Source organism: Rhinolophus sinicus, chromosome 8 (assembly GCF_057876585.1).
Source record: "Rhinolophus sinicus isolate RSI-liver-muscle chromosome 8, RSI-T2T, whole genome shotgun sequence".
Classification (NCBI taxonomy): Eukaryota; Metazoa; Chordata; class Mammalia; order Chiroptera; family Rhinolophidae; genus Rhinolophus; species Rhinolophus sinicus.
This window is the reverse complement of record NC_142508.1, coordinates 41,146,539-41,173,074: the sequence shown is the minus strand read 5'-3', so window position 1 is coordinate 41,173,074 and position 26,536 is coordinate 41,146,539. Positions and strand designations below refer to the sequence as shown.

General features: G+C 48.7%; 1 protein-coding gene across 1 annotated transcript; it reads left to right on the top strand.

Moving 5' to 3' along the window:
- Positions 1-26,448, top strand: RELB (RELB proto-oncogene, NF-kB subunit). Its single transcript, XM_088800113.1, has 12 exons — positions 1-276; positions 1,179-1,226; positions 4,757-4,765; positions 6,485-6,825; positions 14,324-14,481; positions 15,825-15,916; positions 16,096-16,227; positions 17,787-17,891; positions 21,655-21,870; positions 22,680-22,748; positions 22,870-22,947; positions 25,657-26,448. The coding sequence occupies exons 1-12, from the start codon at positions 222-224 to the stop codon at positions 26,040-26,042; spliced, it is 1,689 nt and encodes a 562-aa protein (XP_088656239.1). The 5' UTR covers positions 1-221; the 3' UTR covers positions 26,043-26,448.
- The last annotated feature ends 88 nt before the right edge of the window (positions 26,449-26,536 follow it).

Here is a 26,536-nt window from a genome sequence, read left to right as displayed (position 1 = left end):
AATTCCGCTGCCCCGCCCCCGCCCGCCGCTCGCCCGGCCCGGCCCGCGGCCCCCCGCAGCCCCGGGCGCCGCGCGTCCTGCCCGGCTTGCGGCCCCAGCCCCTGCGCCGGTCGCCCGACCCGCAATCGTCCGCTGGACTGTGCTGCCTGGCCACCGGCCTGCCCTCGTGTGTGTTTTGGTCTGGGCCGGCCTCTGGGCCGTCCGTCCCCACTGGTCGAGCCATGCCGAGTCGCCGCGTCGCCAGACCGTCCACTGCGCCGGAGCTGGGGGCCTTGGGTAAGCGGGGCCAGGCTGGAGTTCAGGAGAGGAGTCTGTGGCGGGACTGGAGATGCGAGGGTTCTGGGGGACCCGGACTAGTCTGGGGGTTCCTACAGGAGTCTAGGGGTTTTGCGGGGAGAGTGTGAGGGTTTTGGGGACACTGTATTAGAGGGAAGGAAGGAGGCAGAGGATGGTGACGGGGTCCGATGCAAGGTAAGAGAGAGGCGTCCCACTACAGAGTGAGGAGGGGGCGGGGCCTGACCCTGAGGCAAATAAGGGGGCGGGGCCCGACTCCGGGAGGGGTGGGGCTGGGAGCTGCTTCTGAGGGGTAGGGACCCGGCCAGACTCTGAGAGGGCAAAAAAGGAGGGGCTTGGCTCACATGAGGGGCGGGGCCTGACTCCAAGAAGGAAGCAGTTTCCTACTCAGAGTAAGGGGCAGGGCCTGGGCGAAAGTAGGGGGCGAGGGCAGACTCCTAAAGAGAGAAGGGGCGGGGCCTGACTGGTGGAGAGAAGAGGGAGGGCCTGTTCTGGAAGAAGGGCGGGGTCTGGCTCAGAGAAGAAAGAGTGGGTGGGGTTTGCCTCGGAGAGTAGTGGTCTGAGAGGAGAAAGGGACAGGCTTGACACTGAAAAAGTGAAGGGATAGGGTCTGACCCCAAAAGAATGAAGGGGACGGTGGCTTTCCTAACAAGTTGAGAAGGGCTTCTCCGGGTCCGACCTTTAGGTAATGAAGGAGCGGGGACTGAGTGTGATGAAGGGTGGGGTGAGTGACAAAAACAAGGGGACCAGTCCACGAGTTAGGTAAGGAGGGAAGGCCAGACTCTTTGGGCGACAAAGGCACAGTACCAGGGGAGGAAGGGGGTAGGGTTGAGAGATTATGTGGGATCCCCATCATCTCCTGAGACTTGCCTCCCTCCCTGCAGGGCCCACGGACCTGTCTTCGCTCTCTCTGGCCGTTTCCAGGACCACAGGTGAGCAGCCCTCCACAGTTCCTGCCCACCTGCACACTCAGGACGGGGAAGGGGGGACTCCATTGGACAGGCCTCTGTCTGGGGGTTTCACCGAGATCCACCTGAGCTTCCTTGACGGTGTCCCTCCCTGCTGGTTGAGATGGGGGTTCCAGATGCCCCTACCTCCCAGGTAATTAGGCGCTGGATAAAACTAAGCACCTATTCACATTCTAAGGGGAGTCCTCTATAGAGATTCACCGTGGTAGTAAAACTCTCCATCTCTGGCTTTGGGGCTGGGATTTACATTCTGGTGCCACCCCCTCCCCCTCACTGTGTGAATGCCTACAAGTCATTTCCCCTCTCTGGGCTTCAGTGTTCCTCATCTGTAAGATGGGCATAATATCAGCACCTCCCTTTTAGGGGATCCAGAGGATTCAATGATCTGATACAGGTAAATTTTCAAAGCAGTGTCTGGCACACAGCTCAATAAATGTTAACTGTTAGCGGTATAATAATAATATAATACAGTAATAATAACTATTATTATTAGGCAGTCTGTAACAGTGGTTCTTAAACCTTTGTGTGCATCGGAGTCACCTCGAGAGCTTGTTAAAACAGATTGCTGGGCCCCATCTCCAGAGTTTCTGATTCGATAGGTCTACGATGGGTTCTGAGAGTTTGCATTTCTAACAACTTACCAAGAAATGCTGAGAACCACTAGTTATACAGTCCCTCAGCCTGTGCCATCCAAAATTCAGTGCTGCCCAAAGAAATGCAGAATCATGGCCAAATGACAACATCCTCTCTCTTATAAATGTGCTGAGATTTGGAGGGTTAGGGGTGAGTCCACATGAAAACTCAGTGGCCCCAGAAGGCTGCGTCTGAGCCTCTCTCTGGAGGTAGAATCTTGGGATGGCCCCTAGAAGTGCTGGCCTGGCTGTGGAGGAGGCTCTGTGGGTTCTCTCACAGGTCTGTGAGTTGGGGGGGTGTTGAAAGGTGGGAGGTGGTATTTGGGACAGGTACTTCTCAAGCACTGGTTCTGGGCAGGAACAAGGCTGAGACTTTTCTGGTCTGAGACCTAGATCTTTGGTTTCAATTGAGATTAATTTCTGATGTCATCCATTCAATAAATATTTATTGAGTACCTGTTCTGCACCTGGCCTGGTACTGGGCAGTGCTGGGGACTCATCAGTGACTAAGACAGCCTTGACTCTGCCCTCATGGGGTTCCTTACCTAGATGTGGAGGCAGACATGTAAACAATAAACTAATAATTAAATTATAAAATGTGATAAAGGCTATAAAGAAATCTTGGGGTCAATAACATCACTTAGCAGGGTGGGGATGGGAGGCCTGCTTAGATAGAGTGGGAGGGAAAATTTCTCTCATTTTGTTGGGCCAGATACATACTGGGCCCTGGGTGTACAGTGGGGATGGGGCAGACATGTTCCCCACTCTGTGGTACTTACTAGAGGAGACAGATATGAATCACTGTAACGTAAAGTAATGTAAAATCCCAATCATCCCATATAAATGATAAAACAAAACATCTAACTGTAAGTGACTGCAGTGGGGATTCTGGGGGCTACCTGGGGTACAGTGGTCAGGGAAGACCTATCTAGGAGGTGACATTTGGGCAGGGAACTGAAAGAAGAGGAGGAGGCCATGCAGAGAACTGGAAGAAGAGCATTCTGGCAGAGACCAACCTGTACAAAGGCCCTGAGGCAGGAAAGACAGCTAGCTTTCTGCTCTCACATCTCCTCAAGCGTGGCCTGCCCTGGCTGCTCCTGGATGGCAGCAAGTCTGCGTGGGAGGTTGGGAGGTGGAGTGCGAGGTGTTATTTGAGCTGAGCTCTGAATAAGGAGAGGAAGTTCCCAATATTTCCTGGCTGAAAGAGGATTTTAGATACTGATATTAGCTAAGCTTTATGGAAGACCTAAAGTGGTCACACCCTGTGCTAAGCAATTTTCCTGTGTGATCCTGAATTCTCACGTTAATGCCTGAAATAGGAGCTCAGACTTCATTTTATAGAGAAGGAAGCTGAGCGAGGTTAAGCAACATGCGCCAGGCCACACAGCCAGTGAGTGACAGCTGGGATTCAAACCTACATCTGTGTGACTCCACACTCCGTGCTCTGAAACCACATCTTCCAACATGCCCATTTTATAGTCATACCAGCTGAGGCCTTGAGAGGGGAAGTCCATAAAATAATGTCCCCCAACATCTTCTTTAAGAGCAGCCAGCATTTGTGTAGCATCTACTATTGCAGCAGTTCTAGTGCTTCCCATATAGTATTAGCTCATTTAATTTTCACAGCAGCCCAACGAGGCAGGCTTTATTATTGTGTCCATTTTATAGATGAAGAAACCAAGGCACAAACAGGTTACATAATGGGCTCAAGGCCATACAGCTAGCAAGTAGCAGAGCCAGAATTTGAACTGAGGCAGTCCAAAGCTCTGGCCACTGCTGCCCAGGCCTCAGTTTCTCCCTACGTCGTAGGTGGAACTCCTTGAGGGCCCAAAGTCTAACCTGTCTTTGGGTCCCCAGGTCATCCAGCACAGATTGCCTAAGAAGGGTTTTCCAAGTTGAAGTGACTTGAAATTGGCCCTGCTAGTGATCTACAGCATGTCCCTTCCTCTCTCCCAGCCTCAGTGTCCCCATCTACCAAGTGAGGGTGTCTTCCCCACCCTGTTGACTTCACAGATCGCATGAGATAAGGGGTGCAGGAATACTGTTTTCCAACGAGCAAAGGTCTGGCTGTCAGGAGCCACTCCCTGAGAGTGGAGGAGGAGGACAGGTCTGGCAGCGGCGCTGGTCGGTGTCTGAGGCCAGCGCCAGCGCGGGCAACCCTAGGTGGGGCGTCTGGGACTGGCTTGCCCTCCCTTGCTGTGTGACTCCAGGCTCGCTCCCTCTAGGTTTCCCCTTGTCCTGTCTGTGGCATGAAGGGAGGTTGGTTTTGGTTTCTCCACAGCCCCTTTAGGTCTGAGCTTTCCTGAAGAGGTGATCAGGGCTTCCCCAGCATTACGGTTACTCCCTCCTCAGGAAGCGGGGACAAATCCAGGATGGTGGGTGGACACCGACGGGGGACAGGGCTAGATGCAGAGTGGGCAGCTGCCTGGAGGTGGAGGATTGGCTTCCTGGGATCTTCAGACACCAGCCAGTGACCTCTGGGTGGGCTGTAGGGAGGGAACACCCCTGCATTTTGTTTAGAATCTTGGGTTCATTTTTCCCCTGGTAATAAGACCCTTGGCTTTTCCTCAAATTCTCAACACTTTATAATCCCTAGCCTAAATGTTTTTTGGTAGGCATTTGAGGGGACCCTGACCCTGGAACCCCACTATTGAGAGTTAAAGGGAGGGTAGCCCAAGAGGGGGAGATGGGTGCTAGGATTTGGCACCCCAGGCAGTCAGCGCCCAGTTTTCCAGGATGTCGGATGTCGGAGGGGGGAGGGTACCCAGATGGGATATGGGTGGGGAATCTGTCTTAAAAGATAAAAGTCTTGATCACTTACTGGACCTCACCTTTCTCTTTCTCTCTCTCTTCCTTCCACAGATGAATTGGGTGAGTATCACATGGCAGGTTTGAGGGGAGGCTGGGGAGTCCAAATGCTGACAGACAGCGAGCTTGGTTTTCCTTGTTGGGGGGTTGGGGAGAGGGTCAGTGTGACTTCCAGGACTGTTGGGGGATTTTAACAAAGTCATGTTCCTAAGATATTAGCAATGCATGACACTTAGCAAGATTCCACATACCCTGTTTCCCCGAAAATAAGAGCCCGACAATCAGCTCTAATGCATCGATTGGAGCAAAAATTAATATAAGACCCGGTCTTAGTTTACTATAAGACCCGTTATTGTATAATACAATATAAGACCCATTATTGTATTATATAAGACCGGGTTTTATAGTAAACTAAGACCGGGTCTTACATTAATTTTTGCTCCAAACAACACATTAGAGCTGATTGTCCGACTAGGTCTTATTTGCTCTTAGAGCAAAAATTAATATAAGACCCGGTCTTAAATTAGTATAAAACCGGGTCTTATTTAATTATATGAGACCGGGTTTTATAGTAAAATAAGACTGGGTCTTATATTAATTTTTGCTCCAAGAGACACATTAGAGCTGATTGTCCAGCTAGGTCTTATTTTTGGGGAAACATGGTATGTCATCTGCCTTTAGTGTCGCTATTACTACTAATGTTCATTCCTGCAATGAATTGTTTTGAGCACCTGCCACCTGCCAGGCACTGAGCATTCAGCCACAGACCAAACAAAGTCCCTGCCCTCCTAGAGCTGACATTCTAGTGGGGGAGACAGTAGGAAAAGGAATAAGGGCTAAAGGCTGGGAAGGAAATAAAGAGAAAGAGGGAGAGATGGCTTGAGGAAGACATCAGATGGGGCCTTTCTGAAGAGGTGACATTTCTGCTCAGATGGGAGGATGAGAAAGGGCCAGCAGGGCGTGAAAAGGGGGAAGCATGGAACAGGCAGCCGGGGGAGCAAGTACAGCACCCTGAAGAGCGCCAGCAACAGAAAAAAGACTGGATCAGGGTAAGAGGGACGGTGGCGGGCCCAGGACAGCAGGGGCCAGTGCACACAGGCTCTGTGGCCAAGATCAGGTGCGGTGGGGGTTTTGTTTTTGTTTTATTTCTGAGATGAATGGAGCTTGGAGAGGGTTGGTTTTATATGGAAACGGTGTTCACTTTGACTCCAAGGGAGATGGAAGGCGCTGGAGGCTTCTGCCAGTTGCTGGACAGGGTCTGACATGAGATCCCTCTGGCTGCATGCAGGGGACAGACTGGAGCAGGGGCAGAGGTTCAGATGGAAGTCAGGGAGGGCAGACCACGGTGGAGGCAGTGGGGACGGAGAGAAGCGATGGGAATGTCAATATACACTTGAGATAGAGGCAGAAGAAAGTCACAGACGGGACTTGTAGACGTAGGTTCATGAGCAGCTAATACAGATGCACACTCTTCCAGATTGAGCATTTGGTGGTTGGTGGTGCTATTACGGAGCCAAGGGGACGTGAGGGTGCAGGAGGGAAACCAGACCGCTCCCCTCTCCCCCCGGGTTTCTGGCCTCAAGAACTAGGGGGTGCTGTTTGCGAGAAGCACGGCAAGGGCTTTTTTGTGTTCGGAGCTGACGCCCCTGCATTCGGCCCACAAGAAATGTCTAGATTGAAATGAATGGATTGGACAAGGCAAGGACGGCACGGGTCTGGGGTCTCCAAGCCTTTTCTTTTATAACCGGCCTTACTCCCGTTTTTTTTTTGCTTCTCCCGCAGAGATCATCGACGAGTACATCAAGGAGAACGGCTTCGGCCTGGAGGGGGCGCCGCCGGGCCTGGGCGAAGGGCTGCCGCGCCTGGTGTCTCGCGGGGCGGCCTCCCTGAGTACCGTTACCCTGGGCCCCGCGGCGCCCCCGGTCACACCGCCGCCCTGGGGCTGCCCCCTGGGCCGGCTTGGGGCCCCGGCCCCGGGGTCCGGGCCGAGGCCGCATCTGGTCATCACCGAGCAACCCAAGCAGCGCGGCATGCGCTTCCGCTACGAGTGCGAGGGCCGCTCGGCCGGCAGCATCCTCGGGGAGAGAAGCACTGAGTCCAGCAAGACGCTGCCCGCCATCGAGGTGAGGCCCGCGGCCCGTGGGGCTCGCGCTTCCCCCACCCCCAAGATTCACATGCATGTATTTATTAATGTATTTGATGGTGGTTATTATTATTACTGTTGCTGTTGTTGGAGCTGGTAATACTATCACTTAGCCTCAAATTCAAAAGAGCTCTCAAAGAAAAGCCTTCTTCCCGGCAATTTGGCAGTATTGACCCAAATTATCATTGCCTGTTAAGGCAGGGTAGCTTCCTGGTTCACAAGCGAGGCCTTAAGAATCAGACTGCCTGCTCTCGAATCCCTGTTCGGCCGTTTGTTAGCTGTGCAGCCTTGGACAGGTTACTCAGTCCCTTTTTGTCTCAGTTTCCTCCTCTGCAAAATGGGATAATAATAATAACCGACCAGCTGGGGTTGTTGGCAGGAGTGAATGAGTTAATTATATATGCTAAGGACCTCCAACTGTTAAGTGCTCAATAGAGATGAGCTACTAATATCATCATCATCATCATCATCATCACGCTTAGGCTGGGCCGATCCACTTCTAGGAATTTATCATGTAGCTATGCCTGCATCTGGGCTCAAAGAGGGAGGTCCAAGGTTATCCACTGCGGCCTGGTTTATATAGAAAAGACTTGGAAACTTGAATGTTAATCAGTAAGAGACTGGTCAACTAATCAGTAAACATCCACACATCAGAAGTCTATGCAGATGTAACAAATATATCTGTGTATGTGTGCAGATAAGTGTAAATAACTATAGTTAATACAGAAAAATTTTTAAATGAAGACTCCCTTGGGTACTGATGTGGAAGTTTCTCCAGGACACACTAATAATCCTCCCCGTCCAAACTGAGGCGCAGAACCCTGCTTGGAATATTATACTATTGTGTTAAAAGAGGGAAAAATAACACTTCATATTTGTATTTGCGAATACGTACATAAAGAAACTCTGGAAGGAAAGACAAAAATTAATAGAATTAATTTTTGAATTAATTTTTGAATAGAATTAATTTTAGAATTAATTTTTAATTCTATTAAAAATTAATAGACTAAATTAATAGAATTACTTTTGGGGAGGAGTGTTTAATGGATAAGGTACAGGTAAGATTTTTAAACTATATGCATCTTTATTTTGTTTTAAATTTTTGAATCATATGATGTGGTTAAAATGTTCAAAAATGTAAAGATTCATATTAACAGAATTTGAATTAAGTTAAAATGAACAAAAATTCCCCAGAACCTGTGGGCTGGTTCTCCCCTAGAGGTAACCATTGTTAGCAGTATCCTTCCAGAAGTATTTCATGATCATATAGGCAAGTATATACATACATATACTATCCCCCTCTTTGTACGCAGAGAGGAGCAAAACATATATACAGATGGTCCCAGACTTACCATCTGGTTCGACTTACGATGTTTTTGACTTTATAATAATGCGAAAGCTGTACGCATAATAAATTACATGAGATATTCAACACGTGAACAGGCTTTCTGTTAGACGATTTTGCCCAATTATAGGCTAAATGTAAGTGTTCTGAGCACATTTAAGGTAGGCCAGGCTAAGCTGTGAAGGTTAGGTGTATTAAATACATTTTCAACTTAATGATATTTTCACTCACAGTGGGTTTATTGGGACATTTTTTAATTTAAGAATAAATTTTTAAGTTTAAGAATAGATCTTGGAGCTCAGCTCACATCAGCATGTATGAAGCTGCTTTATTCTCTTTACCATGGTATCCTGTTGTGTGGACATGTGGTAATTTATTGTTCAGTCTCCTATTGGTGGGCATTTAGATTGTTTCCCACCACTACAAGCAGGGCTGTAGAGAACAACTCAGTTCATCTATTATTTCCTTCATGTGTGTCACTCAAATAAGTTCTGGAAGTGGAATTGCTGGTCAAAGGTAATTGGATAGATATTGTCAAATTGCCCTCCCTGGGTTGTATCCACGACTGTTTCTCCCAGCGGTGCCAGAGAGGCCTGGTTCCTTGCTCCTCCCCAATACGGAGCCTTCATGTGCTTCTGGATCTTTGCCCAAATGTTTAGTGAATCTGAATTGTGTACTAACTATTCCACTGCCCCAGATCCTAGCCCCAGCTTTCCCCTGATATCCAGCCTCCTCCCTGGTCACCAGCTCCCAGACTCCTCCCACCACAAGGCAGCCAGAGGGGTCCTGTTAAATTACCCATCTGCTCCTCTCCCCTGCTCAGAACCCTCCCTTGGCTCCCCAGTGCCCTCAGGAGGAAGCCCAAGCTCCTTCCTAGGCTTCCAAGATCTCTCATTGTCTGGCTCCTGCTGCCCATTTCCCACCAGGCCCTCCACACTCGCCACCTTCCATCTACCTAGCCTTTCCCATGCTGTTCCTCCTGCCTGGCGTGCTTTTCTCCTGCACCCTGGTCACCTCCTACTCACCCATGAGGCCTCAGCTCACCGCAGGGATGCCTCCCCTGAGTCTTGCAGCAGGTCTGAACTCCCTCGTGTGAGGTCTCCTGCCTTCCTCTCCCTTCGTGGGATTTGTACTCCTGGCTTTATTTGGGGGATTAGCAGAGCAACCCTGTCCTTCCCTAACAAGTTGGGATTTTAGGGTCAGGAATACTTGAGTTTGAGTCCTGGCTCTGCCACTCACCAGCTGTGTGAATTGAAGCAAGTCCAGTGCTTCTCTTGGCCTCAGTTTCTTCGTCTGTAAAATGGGGATGAAGCTCCGGCCCCCAAGACACTATGGTAGCACTGGCTGCTGCTCCCTTTACACAGCTAGATTGTTATAGTTGTGTTTGATTTGGCTCCAGGTATTGTGGCCAAAAGCAGCCTATAGTCAGCCAGACATGCTGGTTAAAAGGATGATGTCCTTTGAAATGTGTATTCCCAGTCACTGGATTTTCAGGCATGGGGCAAGTGTGGTGCATTGACAGGCAATCATGGCCCCTTATCTATCTTTAAGCATTTTGCCTGTTTTTTCCATTTGATAGGAGATTTTTTCAACTTCATGCCTCCACTTTTTCTTTTGGAAAATTTATAAACTTACATAAAATAGACAAGAATAGCACTATGAACACCCATCCTCCTTTTACCGCATTGGTTTTATGTGTGTGTCTCTCTATCTTTACATAGACATTTATAGAGAGAGATTGGAAAGTGAGTCGGAGATATGATAATACTTCACCCAAAATGTTTCAGCGTGTATCTCTCAAGAACAAGGACATATTCCTACATGTAGGACCTATAGAGTCTAAATCCCATTATTACACTCTAGCAACTTAATATTTGTACAAGTCTATTAGCTAATATTAAGTCCATATTCTAATTATTCCAGTTGTCCCCAAAATATCCTTTATGGCTGTTGTTTGCTTGTTTAATACCCAGTCCAGGATCACATGTTGCGTTTAGTTGTCAGGTCTTGCTATGGTCTGAATGTTTGTGTCCCCCCTACACTCCCCCAAATTCATATGTTGCAATCCCAACCCCCAGTGTGTGGTATTAGGAGGTGGAGCTTTTGGGGGTGATTAGATCATGAGGGTGGAGCCCCCGTAAATGGGATGTGTGCTCTTATAAAGAGACCCCACAGAGCTTACTTGCCCCTCAGACTATGTGAGGACACAGGGAGGAATTGGCAGTCTGCACCCCAGAAGAGAACTCTCACCAGAACCCAACCATGCTGGCATCTTGCTCTTGGACTTTCAGCCTCCAGAACTGTGAGAAATTTCTGTTGTTTATCAGCCACCCAGTTGATGGTATCTTATTATATGGGCATGACTGGGCTAAGGCAGCTGGCTTTGCTGCCCTTTGATCTGGGTCAGTTTCTCAGTCTATCTTTCTGTTTCGAGATGTGGTCATTTGTGGAAAACAGGACGGATGTTTTGTGGAACGTCCCACATTCTGGGTTTGTTGGCTGTTTCCAGATTAGATCAGATTATTCATTTTGGCGGGAATACCCCAGTGGTGATGCTGTGGCCTTCTCAGTGTCTCCCATCAAAGGACCTGGGGTGGCTGTTTGCTCTGGTATGTGATGCTGAGTCGGGTCCCGTGGTTAAGGTAGTGTATTAGGTGGCTCAGGCGGCCATAACAAAATGTCACAGACTGGGTGGCTCGAACAACAGAGATTGATTGTCTCACAGTTCTGGAGGCTGGACGTCCAAGACTGAGGTATCGGCAAGGTTGGTTTCCTCTGATGCCTTTCTCCCTGGCTTGCAGGTGGACCCCTTCTCGCTGTGTCCTCACGTGGTCTTTCCTCTATGTCACACTTGTCTGGTATCTCTTTGTGTGTCCAAATTACCTCTCCTTATAAGGATACCAGGCAGATTGGACTAGGGCCCACCCTAATGGTGTCATTTTAACTTAATCACCTCTTTAAAGGATCTGTCTCCAAATACAGTCACATTCTGAGATACTGGGGGTTAGGGATTTAAATATAAATCTGGGGGACACACAATTCAGCCCATAACGTGTGACCACCAGGCCTCTCCTTTGTAAAGGTACAGCTTTCCCTTTGTAATTAGTCAGTTATCTGTGGGGTGATTGTTGTAGGCTGTGTTTTCCTCAGCCTTTTATTTCTAAGTCTTCTCAGGCAGTTATTTTGGCTCGGTGTTCGTTTTGATTTCAGAGAGTTAACAGAAAAGGCCCAACAATAGGGGATGACCTGTTTCTGAATCTGGATTCAGGTTTCTCATCTCCATCTTTTAGAGGAGGAAACAGAGGCTCAGAGAGGGTGTGTTACTTGCTCAGGGGCACACAGCAAGTTTACTCTGATAATTACTGCCATTTACTAAATGCTCCTATTTGCCAGGTACTTAATGATACCCATCTTATAGTTAAGGACAATAAGTCCAGAGAGGTTTATCACACAGATGGCCAGTGGTAGAGCATGGATTTTGTTCCAGGTTTGGTTTACTCAAAGGTATAATGTGTCCATCGTCTTGTGTGACATCTCAAAGATGAAAAGCTTTCAGGCCTGTGTCTTCATGAATTCTGAGAGTGTTGACCCTGAGCGCTTCAGAATCTCCTAATATTACAAAGAGCTGGTTAAATACATGGTTTTAATCCTATCGACTCAATGAAATGTACAGATAATCATACCGACTTCTCACAATCGTCCCCAGAATCCATAATGCCCTAAATTTAGTATGAAGGAGAAATAAAAGGAAAATAATACAGCATAATAAGCACTTTTTTTCAGTATGTAAATGCTCAGGCACAACCCCAGGGAACCATAATGAAGGTGAGAATTGCTTTTGACTTCATTAATACAGTGGCCACGAATGCAGCCTCACTTAGCCTGGTGGAGTTGGTGACTTAAATGCTACACACCCAGGGTTGCTGTTAGTGATGGGATTTACTGAAGTGTCACACAATTCTCAGTCTAGACAACATCCAGTTTTCTTTCAGTTAACATGATGGCTATAATCCTTGCAAATTCAGCATATTTTAAATTATGGGAAAAAATACTATATATGTAAAACAGTGCTAGGTTCTGGACTGTGATCGTTTTCAACAGGTTTGTCACTGACATGAGTGTCGACGGGACGTTCAGAAGTCTTGCAGGACTTGTGTGGGACTGTCCTTGGTGTGTAGGCTGTGTAGCATCTCTGGCCGCATCTACTGCGTTCTGAGGGTCCTCGTCACAGTGTCAACCCAAATCGCCCCCAGTATCCCGAACGTCCGCTAGAGGGCAGTATTACCCCCACTGAACCGCACTGGTCCATTATTTCATAGGCACCGGCTTTTGAAATTCAGAGCAGGATCCCAGAGGGTAACCCAAGAAAGCCAAGTCGCCGCGTGGGTCTGGGCCCATCGTGTAAAGGGGCTGGTTTTTATCCGCCGCCGCCTGTGGCTGCTGAACAGGAATTCAGCCCCGGTTGCCACAATTTCTTTTTTAAAAAGATGAATCTGGAAATCTAGAAAAACATGTCTCTCATACCTTTTAAATGTAGGCTCCAAATTTTTCCCAGCATTTATAAAAAAAAAATTTTTCTTACTGTTTTCTAGTTTTTTAAAGTTTCATTGAGGTATAATTGATATACAAAAGTTATGCATATTTAATGTATACATTTTGAGATAGGGTTGTGTCTTTGTTTTTTTAAGGGTTGCATAGCTCACAGTGGCCAATGCGGGGATCCAACCCGCCACCTTGTTGTTATTAACACCACCTCTCTAACCAACTGAGCTAACCAGTCACCCTTAATGTACACATTTTGATGAGTTTGGGTGAAAAATTTTAATCAATAGAAAAATTAAAAGAATAGTAGAGTAAGCACCTACCTGTGTACCCTTCACCTATATTTACTGGTTGACATTATGCCTCATCTGTCGCTCTCTCTCCACTCACACACAAACACACATGTGCCCACACACAAATGCACCTGTTGTTTTTGCTGAACCATCTGCAATTGATTTGTAGATATCATGCCACTTCTAGATGCTTCAGTGTGCATCTCCTAAGAATAAGCTCCTGCACGGCTACAATACCGTTGGTACCCCTAGGAAAATTAACAATTCCATAATATCATCTAATATAGAGTCCGTACTTAGATTTCCCAGTCATCCCAAAAATATGTTTTATAGTTGTTTCTTCCCCCTCAATCCAGGATCTGATCAAGATCATATGTTACATTTGGTAGTCATGTCTCTTTAGTCTCTCCTTTTTTAAAAATTGGATTATATTTAAGTTATATTTGATCTTAAAATAAAATTTATATTACAATTATAATTAGTAAATGTAAACTTTTAATTTTGAAAATTTAAATTTAATTGTAATTATTCAATTCAGTTTATATTTTAATAATTAAATTAACTTTGAATATAAAGTTAATATAAATTTAATATTTTATTAAATTTATATTAACTATATATTAAGTTATACTTTATCTTCATATATACCTATATATTAAGAGCAACTCTTACAGCTCTATGAATTTTTACATACATATAAACTGTGGAATTACCAACCAGATCAAAACACATTATTTGTTTTCCCGTAACCAAAAATATGATGCCCATCTTTTAATTGTTTTTTAGGACACTGATATTTTTGACCCACAATTTGGGTTTTTCTGGTGTTTCCTCACTGTTAAATTCAGACGATGCCCTGCTGGGGGGCTGTCACAGCAGTGATGTTGAGTCCTTCCCAGCCATGGGGGTGCCTGAGTCACTTAGGTCCAGTACTGGTGAAGCTGACATCGATCACCTGGTTAGTGGTGTCCACCAGCTCTCTCCGCTGTAAAGGCACCTTTCTCCTCTGGTCGCTAGCAGGTTATCTGTTGGCCATGCTTGGAGACCCTGTGTGCCTCCAATTTGTAAAAGTCTGAGTGGCCAAAGGAAGCACCTCCATGGGGCAGCCGTTACGTTATAAGGCCCTCAGGCCACAGGTTGGAAGCCCCAGGTTTAGGATCTCAGAGGGGTCTTAGGCAAATACCTAACATCATCCTGGGGGGAGAAGGGTGGGGAGCTACCCAGGGAGGCCACAGGGAGTTTGGATGGGTGCAGGTATCTGCGATGGGACCCCCAAAAGAGCACCTGTTTTCCTGCAGCTCCGGGACTGTGGAGGGCTGCGGGAGGTGGAGGTGACCGCTTGCCTGGTGTGGAAGGACTGGCCTCACCGAGTCCACCCCCACAGCCTCGTGGGGAAAGACTGCACTGACGGCGTCTGCAGGGTGCGGCTCCGGCCTCACGTCAGCCCCCGGCACAGGTACCCACCCCTCCCCCTTGGTCATGGCGATTCTGAGAGGCTGAGCATCACCCTGGAGAACCTTAGGGCAGGGGGCAGCTTAGCCAGACTCTCCCTGTTGCATTTCCTAGATGGGGAAACTGAGGCTTGGGGGTGGTGGGGGTCTTCCCCAGGCCTGGAGCCCTGCCCCACACACATTCACACATTATAGTTATCCCCATTTTGTAGAGGAGGAAACTGAGGCTCTGAGAAGTGAAGACATGCAGGTAGCCAATGGCAGAGCTGGGATTTGACTCCAGACCTGACTTAACTGCAAGGCCCATTCTTTCTCTCACTTTGTCATGTACATGTTTTTAATACAAAAAAAATTAAAAGGTTCAGAAAGGGTGGGCAGTGAAAAATAAATGTCCTTCCTTCTTTGGTCTTCCAGGTACCAGTGCCCCTTCTTGGAGGCAATTAAAAATATGCTATGCATAGATATATTGTTTATGCATAATTATTTTTTTCTCCCCTTATAAATGGTAGCAGACACTTGCATCACATTTTTGTGTTCCAGTAAGTACATCTCGGAGATCGTTCCTATCAGAACATTTAGAGCTGCCCTATCCTTTTTACTGGCTGCATCGTATTCCGATGTGTGGGTGTACACAATGGCGTACTTGAACAAGTCCCCTATTCACAGGCACCTACAATGGTTCCCATCTCCTAAGGCTCTATGACTAACTGTGCTGCAGTGAATGGCTTTCTGTGTATATCATTTCTTCTCTAGGATAAATTCCTAGAAATGAAATTGCTGGCTCCAAGGGTATACATGTATACTTTTAGTGATTTATACATTTAGTCTCTTTGTTCCCTGCTGTATCCCCCAGCGCCTAGCACATGCCTGGCACACAATAGTGCTCAGAAAATATTTGTGGAATGAATAAATACTGCCAGATCATCCTCTAATGTGTAATTGCTGGAGCACTTTACAGCCCCACCAGCAATGGGTGAGAGCACCTGATTCTCCACAACCACACCAGCAGGGGGTATTAGCAAATGTTTTAATCTTTGCTGTTTGGATGAGTTAAAAAAAAATTGGCATTGCATTGGTGTTTAATTGGTAGTTTTCTTACAATTGAAGTTGGTCAGTGTTGTCATGTGGAAAAGATAAGGGGTGTTCCTAGGTTCTCTCAAAGATCCTTGACACCCCTGAGAGCTTCAAACCTCAGACACCCCCCCAAAGCTGGGACCCTTGGGCCCGGGACACCTCAGCCCGAGTCTGTGAGCCCTGAGGCAGCATCTGCTGGAGCCTTCCTGTGCGTTAGGGCCACACCTGCCCCCTTGTGAGTACCTCCTTTATCCCCTTCTCTCCCCCCACGCAGCTTTAACAACCTGGGCATCCAGTGTGTGAGGAAGAAGGAGATCGAGGCCGCCATTGAGCGGAAAATCCAGCTCGGCATTGACCCCTACAATGGTGAGTCTCTGTGCCCAGCCTGATCATCTTGTTCCCCAAACCCCTCTCCCCTCTGCCTGCCCCATCTCCTCACCTTCTCAGGGCCCCACCATCTCCTCCAGCCTAGCCCTTCTCTGTCCCGTCCCCCCACCAGGCTCTCCACCCACACCTCACTCAGCTTTCCCTCTTGTCTCCCACAGCGGGGTCCCTGAAGAACCACCAGGAGGTGGATATGAACGTTGTGAGGATCTGCTTCCAGGCCTCTTACAGGGACCAGCAGGGACAGATGCGCCAGATGGACCCCGTGCTCTCTGAGCCCGTCTATGACAAGAGTGAGTCAGGGTTTTGTGTCCATAGATTGTCCTTGGCTGCAGGGACCAGAAAGCCCCACATGCAAGGGCACAAACTAATAGTGAATCCTTTATTTTTATATGTCTCACTTGTGAAGTCTGTTCCTGTGGATTCAGCTGCTCAGCAGTATCGGGGCACCGGTTCAGCAGCTCTGTGCTTCTCTTTGTTTTTCCCTCATAGTCATGAGCTGGCTGCCACAGCTCCAGACATCACGTCTATATTCAAGGCATGATGGGCACTGTCACCATGTATGGTGTGCAGGCGGTACACTGCCCAATTCCAGGGGTCAGCATTTACTATGTAGCCAATGGCAACAGGCCTCCTAGTGTTGTAGAATGTACAACCTGTACAGCTGTACTAGGCAGTCCTAGGGAACAGGCAGCATGAGTAGTAGTAGTTCTCTCTTTGATAGACAAAATAATGTATTCCCCATAGTGCCCCTGGGAGACTTCTGCTTATATCTCATTGACCAGAACTTGGTCCCATGGCCACCCCCTAGTTGCAGGGGAGTCTGGGAAAGCAAGTATTTAGGTTTCTTATCCTTTATAGAGGAGTGCAGGTGTGGAAGAGGGGATTGGGAATGGCTGGTAGGTTTTAGCAAGCCTACAGTGAATACCACAGCATCAAAATGGGGAAGGATACTATTTCATTCAAGGCTTTTATGGATGCAAGTGATAGAATCCCAACTCAGATGGGCTGAAAGAGAAAAATAGAATTTGTTTATTCCAGTAATTAAAAGAATCCAGAAGTAGCACAGTGCTCCGGGTCTGGCTGCATCCAGGTCCTCAGAGATGTCATTGGGGATCTGTCTCTTTCCGTCCCTCAGCTACGCATCCTCCATGTTAGAGTCATTCTTGGCAGTGCCCTCCCAGGCAGGAGCAACATGACTGTGTGCGACCAGCTTAGCACCTCTCCCCCACTCCCAAAGAGAGCTGCTCTTAACCAATGTTTTTGCTCAAAGTCTCAGGGCTGTCTCTCATTGGCCTGGTTTTGGTCATGTGCTCCTCTCTGACCAATCAGCTGTGGTCAGAAGGAGGTGATAGTCTCATTGGCTGGGTCTGGGGCCCACGATCAATGCTGAGCTAGGGAGTGGTCTCAGCCCCACCCAATCAAACCCGTGACTTAGATGGGAGGATAGTCCCTCGGGAGAAAATTGGGGGCCTGTTAACAGAAGAAGGGCCAGAACTGCTAGATGGGCAAAACAATAGGTGTCCACTACAGATTTCAGGCCATTAACCTCCATCTGAGAATTGTCTCTGACCCTTGCCCTTGCCCACCCTCCCTGGGGTCTGAGGGGCTCCCTTTTGGCCAGACACTCACCAACCTCAGCATGAGGACTTGTGATTGTCCATTAACCCTTCTTGTCTGAGCATCTTCTTTTACCACCCAGACCACGGGTTCCATGAGGGTCAGGCCCCCCTGGCATCTCCATTTCCCACCTCCCCACAGCCCTGGTGGGCACCCACGGGGCACCTGGTAGGGATTTGATGACTGAATTCTCTTCTCCCTCTTACTCCTTCTTCCTCTTGCTCCTTCCCAGAGTCCACAAACACGTCCGAACTGCGGATTTGCCGAATTAACAAGGAGAGCGGGCCATGTACGGGTGGCGAGGAGCTCTACCTGCTATGTGACAAGGTGCAGAAAGGTGAGGGGCCAGGGGCAGCAAGCGGGCAAAGGGGGGTCTGGCAACTTGAGGGGGTAGCCAGGGAGCCCAGGAGGGTGAGCGGGTGAGCCGGAGCTGGCTAACAGAGGCAATGGAGTAGAAGGATCTGAAACTCTGGTTTTGGAGTCAGACAGAGCCGACTGGTTCATTCGCTCACTGCGTCACTCACTCGCTCATTCACATACAAAGATGGAGGGCCATCCGTGCTGGCCCACGCTCAATGCCAGGCAGGCCTTACCATCATAAGCTCACTGTCTGGGAGACTCTGATACTAAAATGGTGGAGTTGCACAAATCAACGCTTTATGATGATTGTGATAAGGTCTGTGGAGGAAGAAAGCAGAGGACAGGAGAAACATCTCCATGTCACTCACGTCTGCTCAAATGGTCTTTCTTCACATAGCGTTTAAAAAAGAAAACTTCCACTCAGGATTGCCTATCTGCAGAAAAGGCAGGAAGGAGCCTTCCCTTTTACTGTGTATATCTTTTCTGCATCCTTTGCGTTTTCTATCATGTTACTCTATTTTAAATAACATCACCACCAACAGTAATAAAGAGCTAATTTATCTTGCTCTTACTATATGTCGAGCTCTGTTGTAAGCACGTTGCACGCATCATTCATTAGATCATCTAATCACCTCAGAGTTCTATGAGGAAGAGCCTATTATTATAATACACATTTTACTGATGAGGAAACTGAGGCACAGAAAGGTTAAGTAACTTGCTCAAGGTCACACAGCTAGGCAGGAAGAGACAGGATTTGAATCCAAGCAGTCTTTGTTGTTCATCATTTCTTCTGGGAGGAAAAATTATAATAGAGTGTTGAAAAAAATTTCAGGAAGATGGTGAAAAGGTAGTATTTGGAGAAAAATTATACTGAGAAAGGAGATAGAGAAGAATGGCTGGAGGGGTTGTGGGGCACAGTTTTACTTAGGGGGACCATGAAGGACCCCACTCAGGAGATGGCATTGAAGCCATGAAGGATCTGTGTGGCTGTCTGGGGAAGAGTGTTCCAGCAGAGGGAACAGCAAGTGCAAAGGCCCTGAGGCAGAAGCAGGTCTGGTTTTTGGAGGAACAGTGAGGCCAATGGGGTAAGAGGGCAGCAAGAGGGGAGGAAAGTGGGAGAACCTGCCACAGCCCCAGGTTGTGTAATTATATACTTAAGGTCTGTCTCCCTCACTGGGTCATCAGGGCAGGACCTGGCATTGTCTTGATGAACTGCTGGGTCCTCAGAAGCACCACAGTCGACGACCAAGCACACGTGAGATTCTCAGGAGAAAAACCTTGGCTACAAGGTTCACTCTTTTTTTAAAAAAAAAAACAACCAAAAAACCATTTTAAGCATTTTAAAGTGTACAGTTCAGTGGTATTTAGTATATTCACAATGTTGTGCCTCCACCACTATCTAGTTCCAAAACAATTTCATCATCTCAGAAAGAAACCCCGTACCCGCTGAGTAGTCACTCCCTGTTCCCTCCCCCTCCAGCCCCTAGCAACCACTAATCTGCTTTCTGTCTCTGTGGATTTGTCTAGTCTCATTTCATATGAATGGAATCCTACAATATGTGTCCTTTGTGTCTGGCTTCTTTCACTCAGCACGATGTTTCCAAGGTTCATCCCTGCTGTAGCTTCGTTCCTTTGTACGGCTGAGTACTATGCCATTGTATGGAGAGACCACATTCTGTTTATTCATTCGTCTGTTGTTGAGCATTTAGGTAGTTTATGTCTTTCCTATTGTGACTAATGCTGCTATGTACATTTGTGCACAAGTTTTTGTTTGAACACTGTCTTTAATTCTTTGGGTATATACCCAGGAGTGGGAGGGTCTTATAAAATGTTGAATGAATGAGCAGATGGTTCTTGGGTGGCTCCTCTGTGCCGTGCCCTGTGCTGGGCAGTGCTGGGACAGCAGCAGTGGCAGACAGGCCCCCGCCCTACCCTCACAGGGCTCTCAGTTCAGTGGGAGGTAAGGAAAGAGATACAAATGATCAACGTGGATAATGCTGAGGGAAGAAGATAAACTGCTGAAATTGAACAACCGAAGACGAGTCATGGTCCAGGCATCTGGGAAGGCTTCCCAGAGGTGGGGACATGTGAGCTGAGATCTGAGGAAGGCCATGGAGATTGTTAGGGGGCTGGGACTTCGGGGGGGGGGGGGGCAGGTAACCGTTCCAGGCGTGAGTGAATGACTGGAGGCAGGTGTGAGTCCTGGTCCATCCTTCCTTCACTGGTTGATCGCAAGTAGTTGACTTCCCCACCTGCGCCTCCATTTCCTCATCCCTAAAATGTGTCACTGGTAGGATGACCCCGGATCCCAATTACATAAGAAGTACATACACTACAAAGAATTGGCACTAATTGAAGGTTTTCTGAGTGCCAGGCCTGGAGCGAGTCCTCTGCATAATGCTAATAGGAACACCGGTACTTAACATGGACTGAGCACCTATTATACCCTAAGCCCTGGGCTAAGCCCCTTCCATGGAGTTAATCCTCCTAAATCCTGTGAAATAGGTACTGTGGGTTTTTTCTGGTAGGATAAGGAAATTAGGCCTAGAGATATCACATAACTTCTCCAAGCCCTTGCAGAGCTGCTAGTGAAGAACTCTAGTCTGCATGGATTCCCATCTTGGCTCTACCACTTGCTGGCTGTGTGACCTTAGACAAGTGACTTTACCTCTCTGTGCTTTTGTTTCCTCCTCTATATAATGGGGCTCCTAAAAGTACCTACTTCGTAGGGTTATTGTGTGACTTAGAGGCAATCTATGTGTGTCTGACACATATAAAGCCTCAGTATGTAGTGTGAGCATGATGAGAGAGGCAATGCAATAAAACAAGAAAAAAGAAGTAGCAGGCGGAGTAGTATACTGAATTCTGACTATTTCCTACCAGCTGTGTGACCTTGAGTAAGTGTCTTAACCTCTCCATGCCTCGGTTTTCCCATCTTTAAAGTGGTTGTGTAGAAAAGAGTTAACATAGCAGATCTGAGACTGTTACCCTTTGAAAGGCCTGTTTACACAAGGTTGGCCCTTGGCTGACTTCTGGGAATTTGTATTTTGAGAGGGTTCCCAGCAGGCCCTGACTGATAAGAGTGGCTCACTGTGCCTACACTGTTTGTATGAGCAATCCGGTTTGTGTGGAACACTGGCTTAGCTTCTGTGAGTCTGGAATTTTGGTATGTGCCAGGCAGAGGGTGCTTAGGTGATCAGCCCCCAATAAAAAACCCTGGGCTCTGAGTCTCTAAGGAGCTTCTTTGATAGACAGCATGTTGTGTGTGTTGTCACAGTTTGTTTCTGGGGGGAATTGGTGTGTCCTATGTGACTCCACTCGGAGAGGACTCTTAGAAGCTTGAGCCTGGTTTCCTTTGGCTTTCGCCCCAGGCACCTTTTCCCTTTCCTGAGTGTGCTTCGTATCTTTTTGCTGTAATAAATGAGAGCTGAGTGTGACTATATACTGAGTCCTGTGAGTCCTTTTCATGAATCACTGAATCTGACGGTGGTCTTGGGGCCCCCTGATGTGGTGGGAATATTAATTCTACCTGTCTTTTGGCTTAATATATAATGAGGTAATATAAAAATTCATAAAACACTTAGTGACTGGTATATAGTAGGTGTTCAACAGAAAGTTAGCTGTCACTATGATTCGTTTTATTCTTAGGAATATTAATATCGATTTTGGGGGAGACTGAGTGAGTTGGGGGCCTGGTGGGCCAGTGTCCTGGCTCAGCTGATGTCCCCACTTTCCTGCAGAGGATATATCGGTGGTGTTCAGCAGGGCCTCCTGGGAAGGCCGGGCTGACTTCTCCCAAGCCGATGTGCACCGCCAGATTGCCATCGTCTTCAAGACACCGCCCTACGAGGACCTGGAGATTGTTGAACCTGTGACAGTCAACGTCTTCCTGCAGCGGCTCACCGACGGGGTCTGCAGTGAGCCTCTGCCCTTCACGTACCTGCCTCGGGACCATGGTAACCACAGCAAGCCAGGGTGACCCACGACCCCGAAGACCAAGTCTTTGGCCTTGCTTGGGGCGACCCTGAGGGGAAAGGGGAAAAGGCAGAAGTAGAATGCAGGCTCAGAGCTGCACAGACTGGGGTTCAAATCCCAACTCTGCTACTTACTGGCTGTGTGATCTAGGCCTCACGGAACCTCAGTCTCCTCCTGTGCAAAATGGAATTAACAATAGTACCCACCTCAAGGTATTTTGGGAGGATTTAATCATTCTTCCCCTCATCGTGTCTGCTCATACCTGGCCCTGTGCTGGGTAATGCTGGGCCACAGGGGTGACCAAATAGTCCCAGCCCTGCCCTCATGATTCTCATAGTCCTGTGGGTGGACAGACCCATTCCCATATAGTGGCAACAAGAGTGGGCAGGACTGGGATGGAATTGCTCAGGGGATTCAGATTGCATAGAGGGGGCGTATGACCCAATCTTAGGGGTCAGGGAGGGCTTCCTGGAGGAGGGGACGGCTTAGCCGAGGATGAAAGGATGACTAAGTAGTTCTCCAGGGAAGAGATGGGAGTTGGGGAAGAATGTGTTAAGCAGTTAGAACAGCAGGTACAAAGGCCCTGAGGCAGGATGGTGCCTAGGGTATTCTAGGAACAACAAAGTATGGCTAGAAGTGGATTTGGGTTTCATTCCGATTAAGATGTGGACAGCTATTGGAGTTGGTTGGCCAAGAACTGGAACCACTCCTCAAGTTTAAATGGTCTCTAAAATTCATTCTCAATCGTTTTTATTGATGGATTACTTTGTCCCTGATATCTCCTGAACAGACAGCTACGGCGTGGACAAGAAGCGGAAACGGGGGATGCCTGATGTCCTTGGGGAGCTGAACAGCTCTGGTGTGTCCCTTCTGCCCCTTCCCCTGGGAGGGGATGACTGACCCCACTGCCCGGTCCTGCACCAGGCTGGGGAGGAGGGGCTGTTGGGATTCCAGGGGTCCTCATCTCTGCCTTCCCTCAGATCCCCACGGCATCGAGAGCAAGCGGCGGAGGAAAAAGCCGGCCTTTCTGGACCACTTCCTGCCCAGCCACAGCTCAGGTGGGTCCCAGCTGTGTGCCCTGGGGTGAGCCAAGGGTGAACTACAGCCCTGCCTTTCGGGCCTCTTCAGGCTGCACAAGAGCTCCCACAAGGCCCGTGATGCACCACTTAGCCAGCAACATAAAATGGGAATAGCGGTTCTGGACAGTCAGGAGGTTCTGATCTCCACTGGGCCATTTACTTACTGTGTGACCTTCTCCAAGTTGCTCCACCTCTCTGAACCTAAGGTGCCCCTGAAGTCTCACCACATACCTACCTTGTTAGCCTTTTAAAATTTAATGCATTTATTTTACAGACACTGTATGACAGGCCCATAAGTGCTCTGTGTGTATTTTCTCATTTGATCTGTACAATCACCCTACAAGGTGGGTGCTGTCATCCTATCAGCCCCCGTTTTACTGGTGAAGAAACTGAGGCCCAGAGAGGTGTGTCTCTTGTCTGAGGTCATAGTTACTTCCAGGTGGAGCAGGGAGTTGCATCTGGGAGTCTGTACAGATTTATGATGATGGGTGTGAAACAGGTAGCAGGGAGTGTACATGGATAAACGGGGGTGGTTGTCAGAGCCAGCCAACCTTGAATTCAAATCCTGTCTCCAGCCCAACCACCCTCTGGCCTCTTCTACCCCTGCCTTTACCTCAACTCATGCCAGCCTCCTGTTCCCATGAACTCCAACCCTATCTGATTGCCATCAGAGGCTTGCCACTAGCTCTGGGAATGTTGTCCTCAACACGCCCACTGCCCCAGGGCACCCAGCTCCCAGCCAGCCACCAAACCACTCAGTCTGCCCAGCCTGGACCACTCTAGCCAGTTCCACCCTGGAGGATGCAAGTACCACCTGTTGCCCCACACCCCACTGTAACTGGTAACCAATGAATGCCCAGCAGTTCTGCCCCTAGCAACCACCAATCCTAGCCCACTTCATCAGCCTTCAATCCCCAATCTCTGAAGCCCTTCCTCATCAGCCAAGGGCCATTCATCTACTTCCCCTCATCACTCCAGTTTACCAATGTGTAAGGCCCACTCTCTCAGCCTTGGGGCAAAACTGCCCTGGCACTATTGGGTAATGGTTAGGAGCATGCTCTCTGGAATCAGACTCGGTTTGAATTCTGAGGCCACAATTTAGTCACTGTGTGGTGTCTTTGCGCCTGTTTACTCATCTGTCATATCAGATGGAAACCCTACCTCTCAGGGTCCTTTCTAGAATTTATTGAGGTGATGTGACAGTTGTTTAGCATAGTGCTGGCACAGAGTTAGTGCCCATATGTTAGGAACTTGCCAGAAATCAGGAATGCCACTGCATTTGTTATGATCATGTTTAACTGTATTCACAGCAAACCCCAAAATAACAGGGGCTTCAACAGAACAGAACTTTATTTCTCCTCTCACATAAACACAGCCCAGAGGTAGGTGGCCCAGGAATGGTTTGTTGGCTGCATGATCATCATAGTACCAAGTGACTGCCTTTTTCAACTCACAGTTTCTATCTCATGGTCCAATATGGCTGCCGCAGCTCCAGCCATCATGCCCACATTCCAGCCATCAGAACTTAGTCACATGACCACATCAAGCTGCAAGGGAGTCTGGGAACTAGAGTCCCAGAAACCCTGTATCTCTCTCTCTCTCTCTCTCTCTTTTTTTTTTTTTTTAAAGATTTTATTGGGGAAGGGGAACAGGACTTTATTGGGGAACAGTGTGTACTTTCAGGCCTTTTTTCCAAGTCAAGTTGTTGTCCTTTCAATCTTAGTTGTGGAGGGCGCAGCTCAGCTCCAGGTCCAGTTGCCGTTTCTAGTTGCAGGGGGCACAACCCACCATCCCTTGCGGGAGTCGAACAGGCAACCTTGTGGTTTTTTTTTTTTTTTTATTAAATTTATTGAGGTGACAATTGTTAGTAAAATTACATAGATTTCAGGTGTACAATTCTGTATTACATCATCTATAAATCCCATTGTGTGTTCATCACCCAGAGTCAGTTCTCCTTCCATCACCATATATTCGATCCCCCTTACCCTCATCTCCCACCCCCCGACCTTGTGGTTGAGAGCCCCTACTCCAACCAACTGAGCCATCCGGGAGCTCAGCGGCAGCTCAGCTCAAGGTGCCTTGTTCAATCTTAGTTGCAGGGGGCGGAGCCCACCATCCCTTTCAGGACTCGAGGAGTTGAACCGGCAACCTTGTGGTTGAGAGCCCACTGGTCCATGTGGGAGTTGAACCAGCAAGCTTGTGGTTGAGAGCCCACTGGCCCATGTGGGAATCAAACCGTCAGCCTTTGGAGTTAGGAGCATGGAGCTCCAACCGCCTGAGCCACTGTGCCAGCCCCCTGTATCTCTTTTTGAGATAAGCATAATCAGCCTTTGCTGGTGAGGTTTGTCTTGTCTCAAAAAGAAAGACTCTCCTATAATCACACTTACCATTTTACCTTCCAATTTGGGGACTGATGACTTCTCCCAGGTCTCCCATAAAGTGGAGATTTCACTTTTTGGGTTGTCTCTATATTGGGGGGGGGGGAGAGGGCTTTTGAGCCTTTTCTTCCTCATTCGTGGGGAAAACTCCCCAGCACTGCAGGAACATGGTTTCAGCCCTGGTTCTCCTTAGGATTAAAGGCCACGCTGATAATGCATTTAGCATGGGGCTGGACATTCGAGTTAGCACCTGGCTAGAAGTTGACCCTAAAGCCCACCACCATACTTCCTTCTCTCCTCATATCTGCAGGCCCGTTCCTCCCACCATCAGCCTTGCTGCCAGACACAGACTTCTTCCCCGGCACCGTGTCCCTGCCCGGCCTGGAGCCCCCTGGCGGCCCGGACATCCTGGACGACGGCTTTCCCTATGAAACCACGGCCCCCACACTCTTCACCATGCTGGACATGCTGCCCCCAGCGCCGCCACTCGCCAGCGCTGTCCCGGGCAACGGGGTAGCAGGAGCCACGGTCGGGGAGCCTCCCGGCCCCGAGCCGCTGACACTGGACTCATATCAGTCTCCCATCCCCGGGGACGGGGGCACTGCCAGCCTTGTGGGCAGCAACATGTTCCCCAACCAGTACCGCGAGGCGGGCTTTGGGGGCGGCCTCCTGTCCCCAGGGCCTGAGGCCACGTAGCCTCCGCGGTGAGAAGGAGAAGCTCTGGGTGGGGAGGAAGGTGAAAAGGGCCGTGCGAACCCAACCAGGATGTCCAGCACCCCCATCCCCTTGGACCATCTTTGGTCAGATCTCCCGACCTTCTCATCCTGAATCGGACGTTTTCAGCACCGGCGAGAAGCTGCGCGGCACCGATTTCCCCTGAGCCTGTTTTGCAAATGAGAAAACAGTCCGGAGGGGAAAAGGGATTTGGCTCCCGTGCACTAGCTTGTTAAAGCTGCCTCAGCCCCCACAATTGGGGACACCTTCTCCCGGAGGATTCTGAAGAGTGTACATATGGGACGAGGGTGCAGATCCCCAGCCCTCCATCCCCATGAAGGTGGGGTTGGTTGTTTTTTCAGTCTTCCCAATAAAGATGAGTTTTTGAGTCGCGGGGTTCTTGTTTCTTCTGGACTCGGGAGACGCCCCACACCCTTAGCACAAAGCTTCCAGGCTCCGCCCCGCCCCGCCCTCTC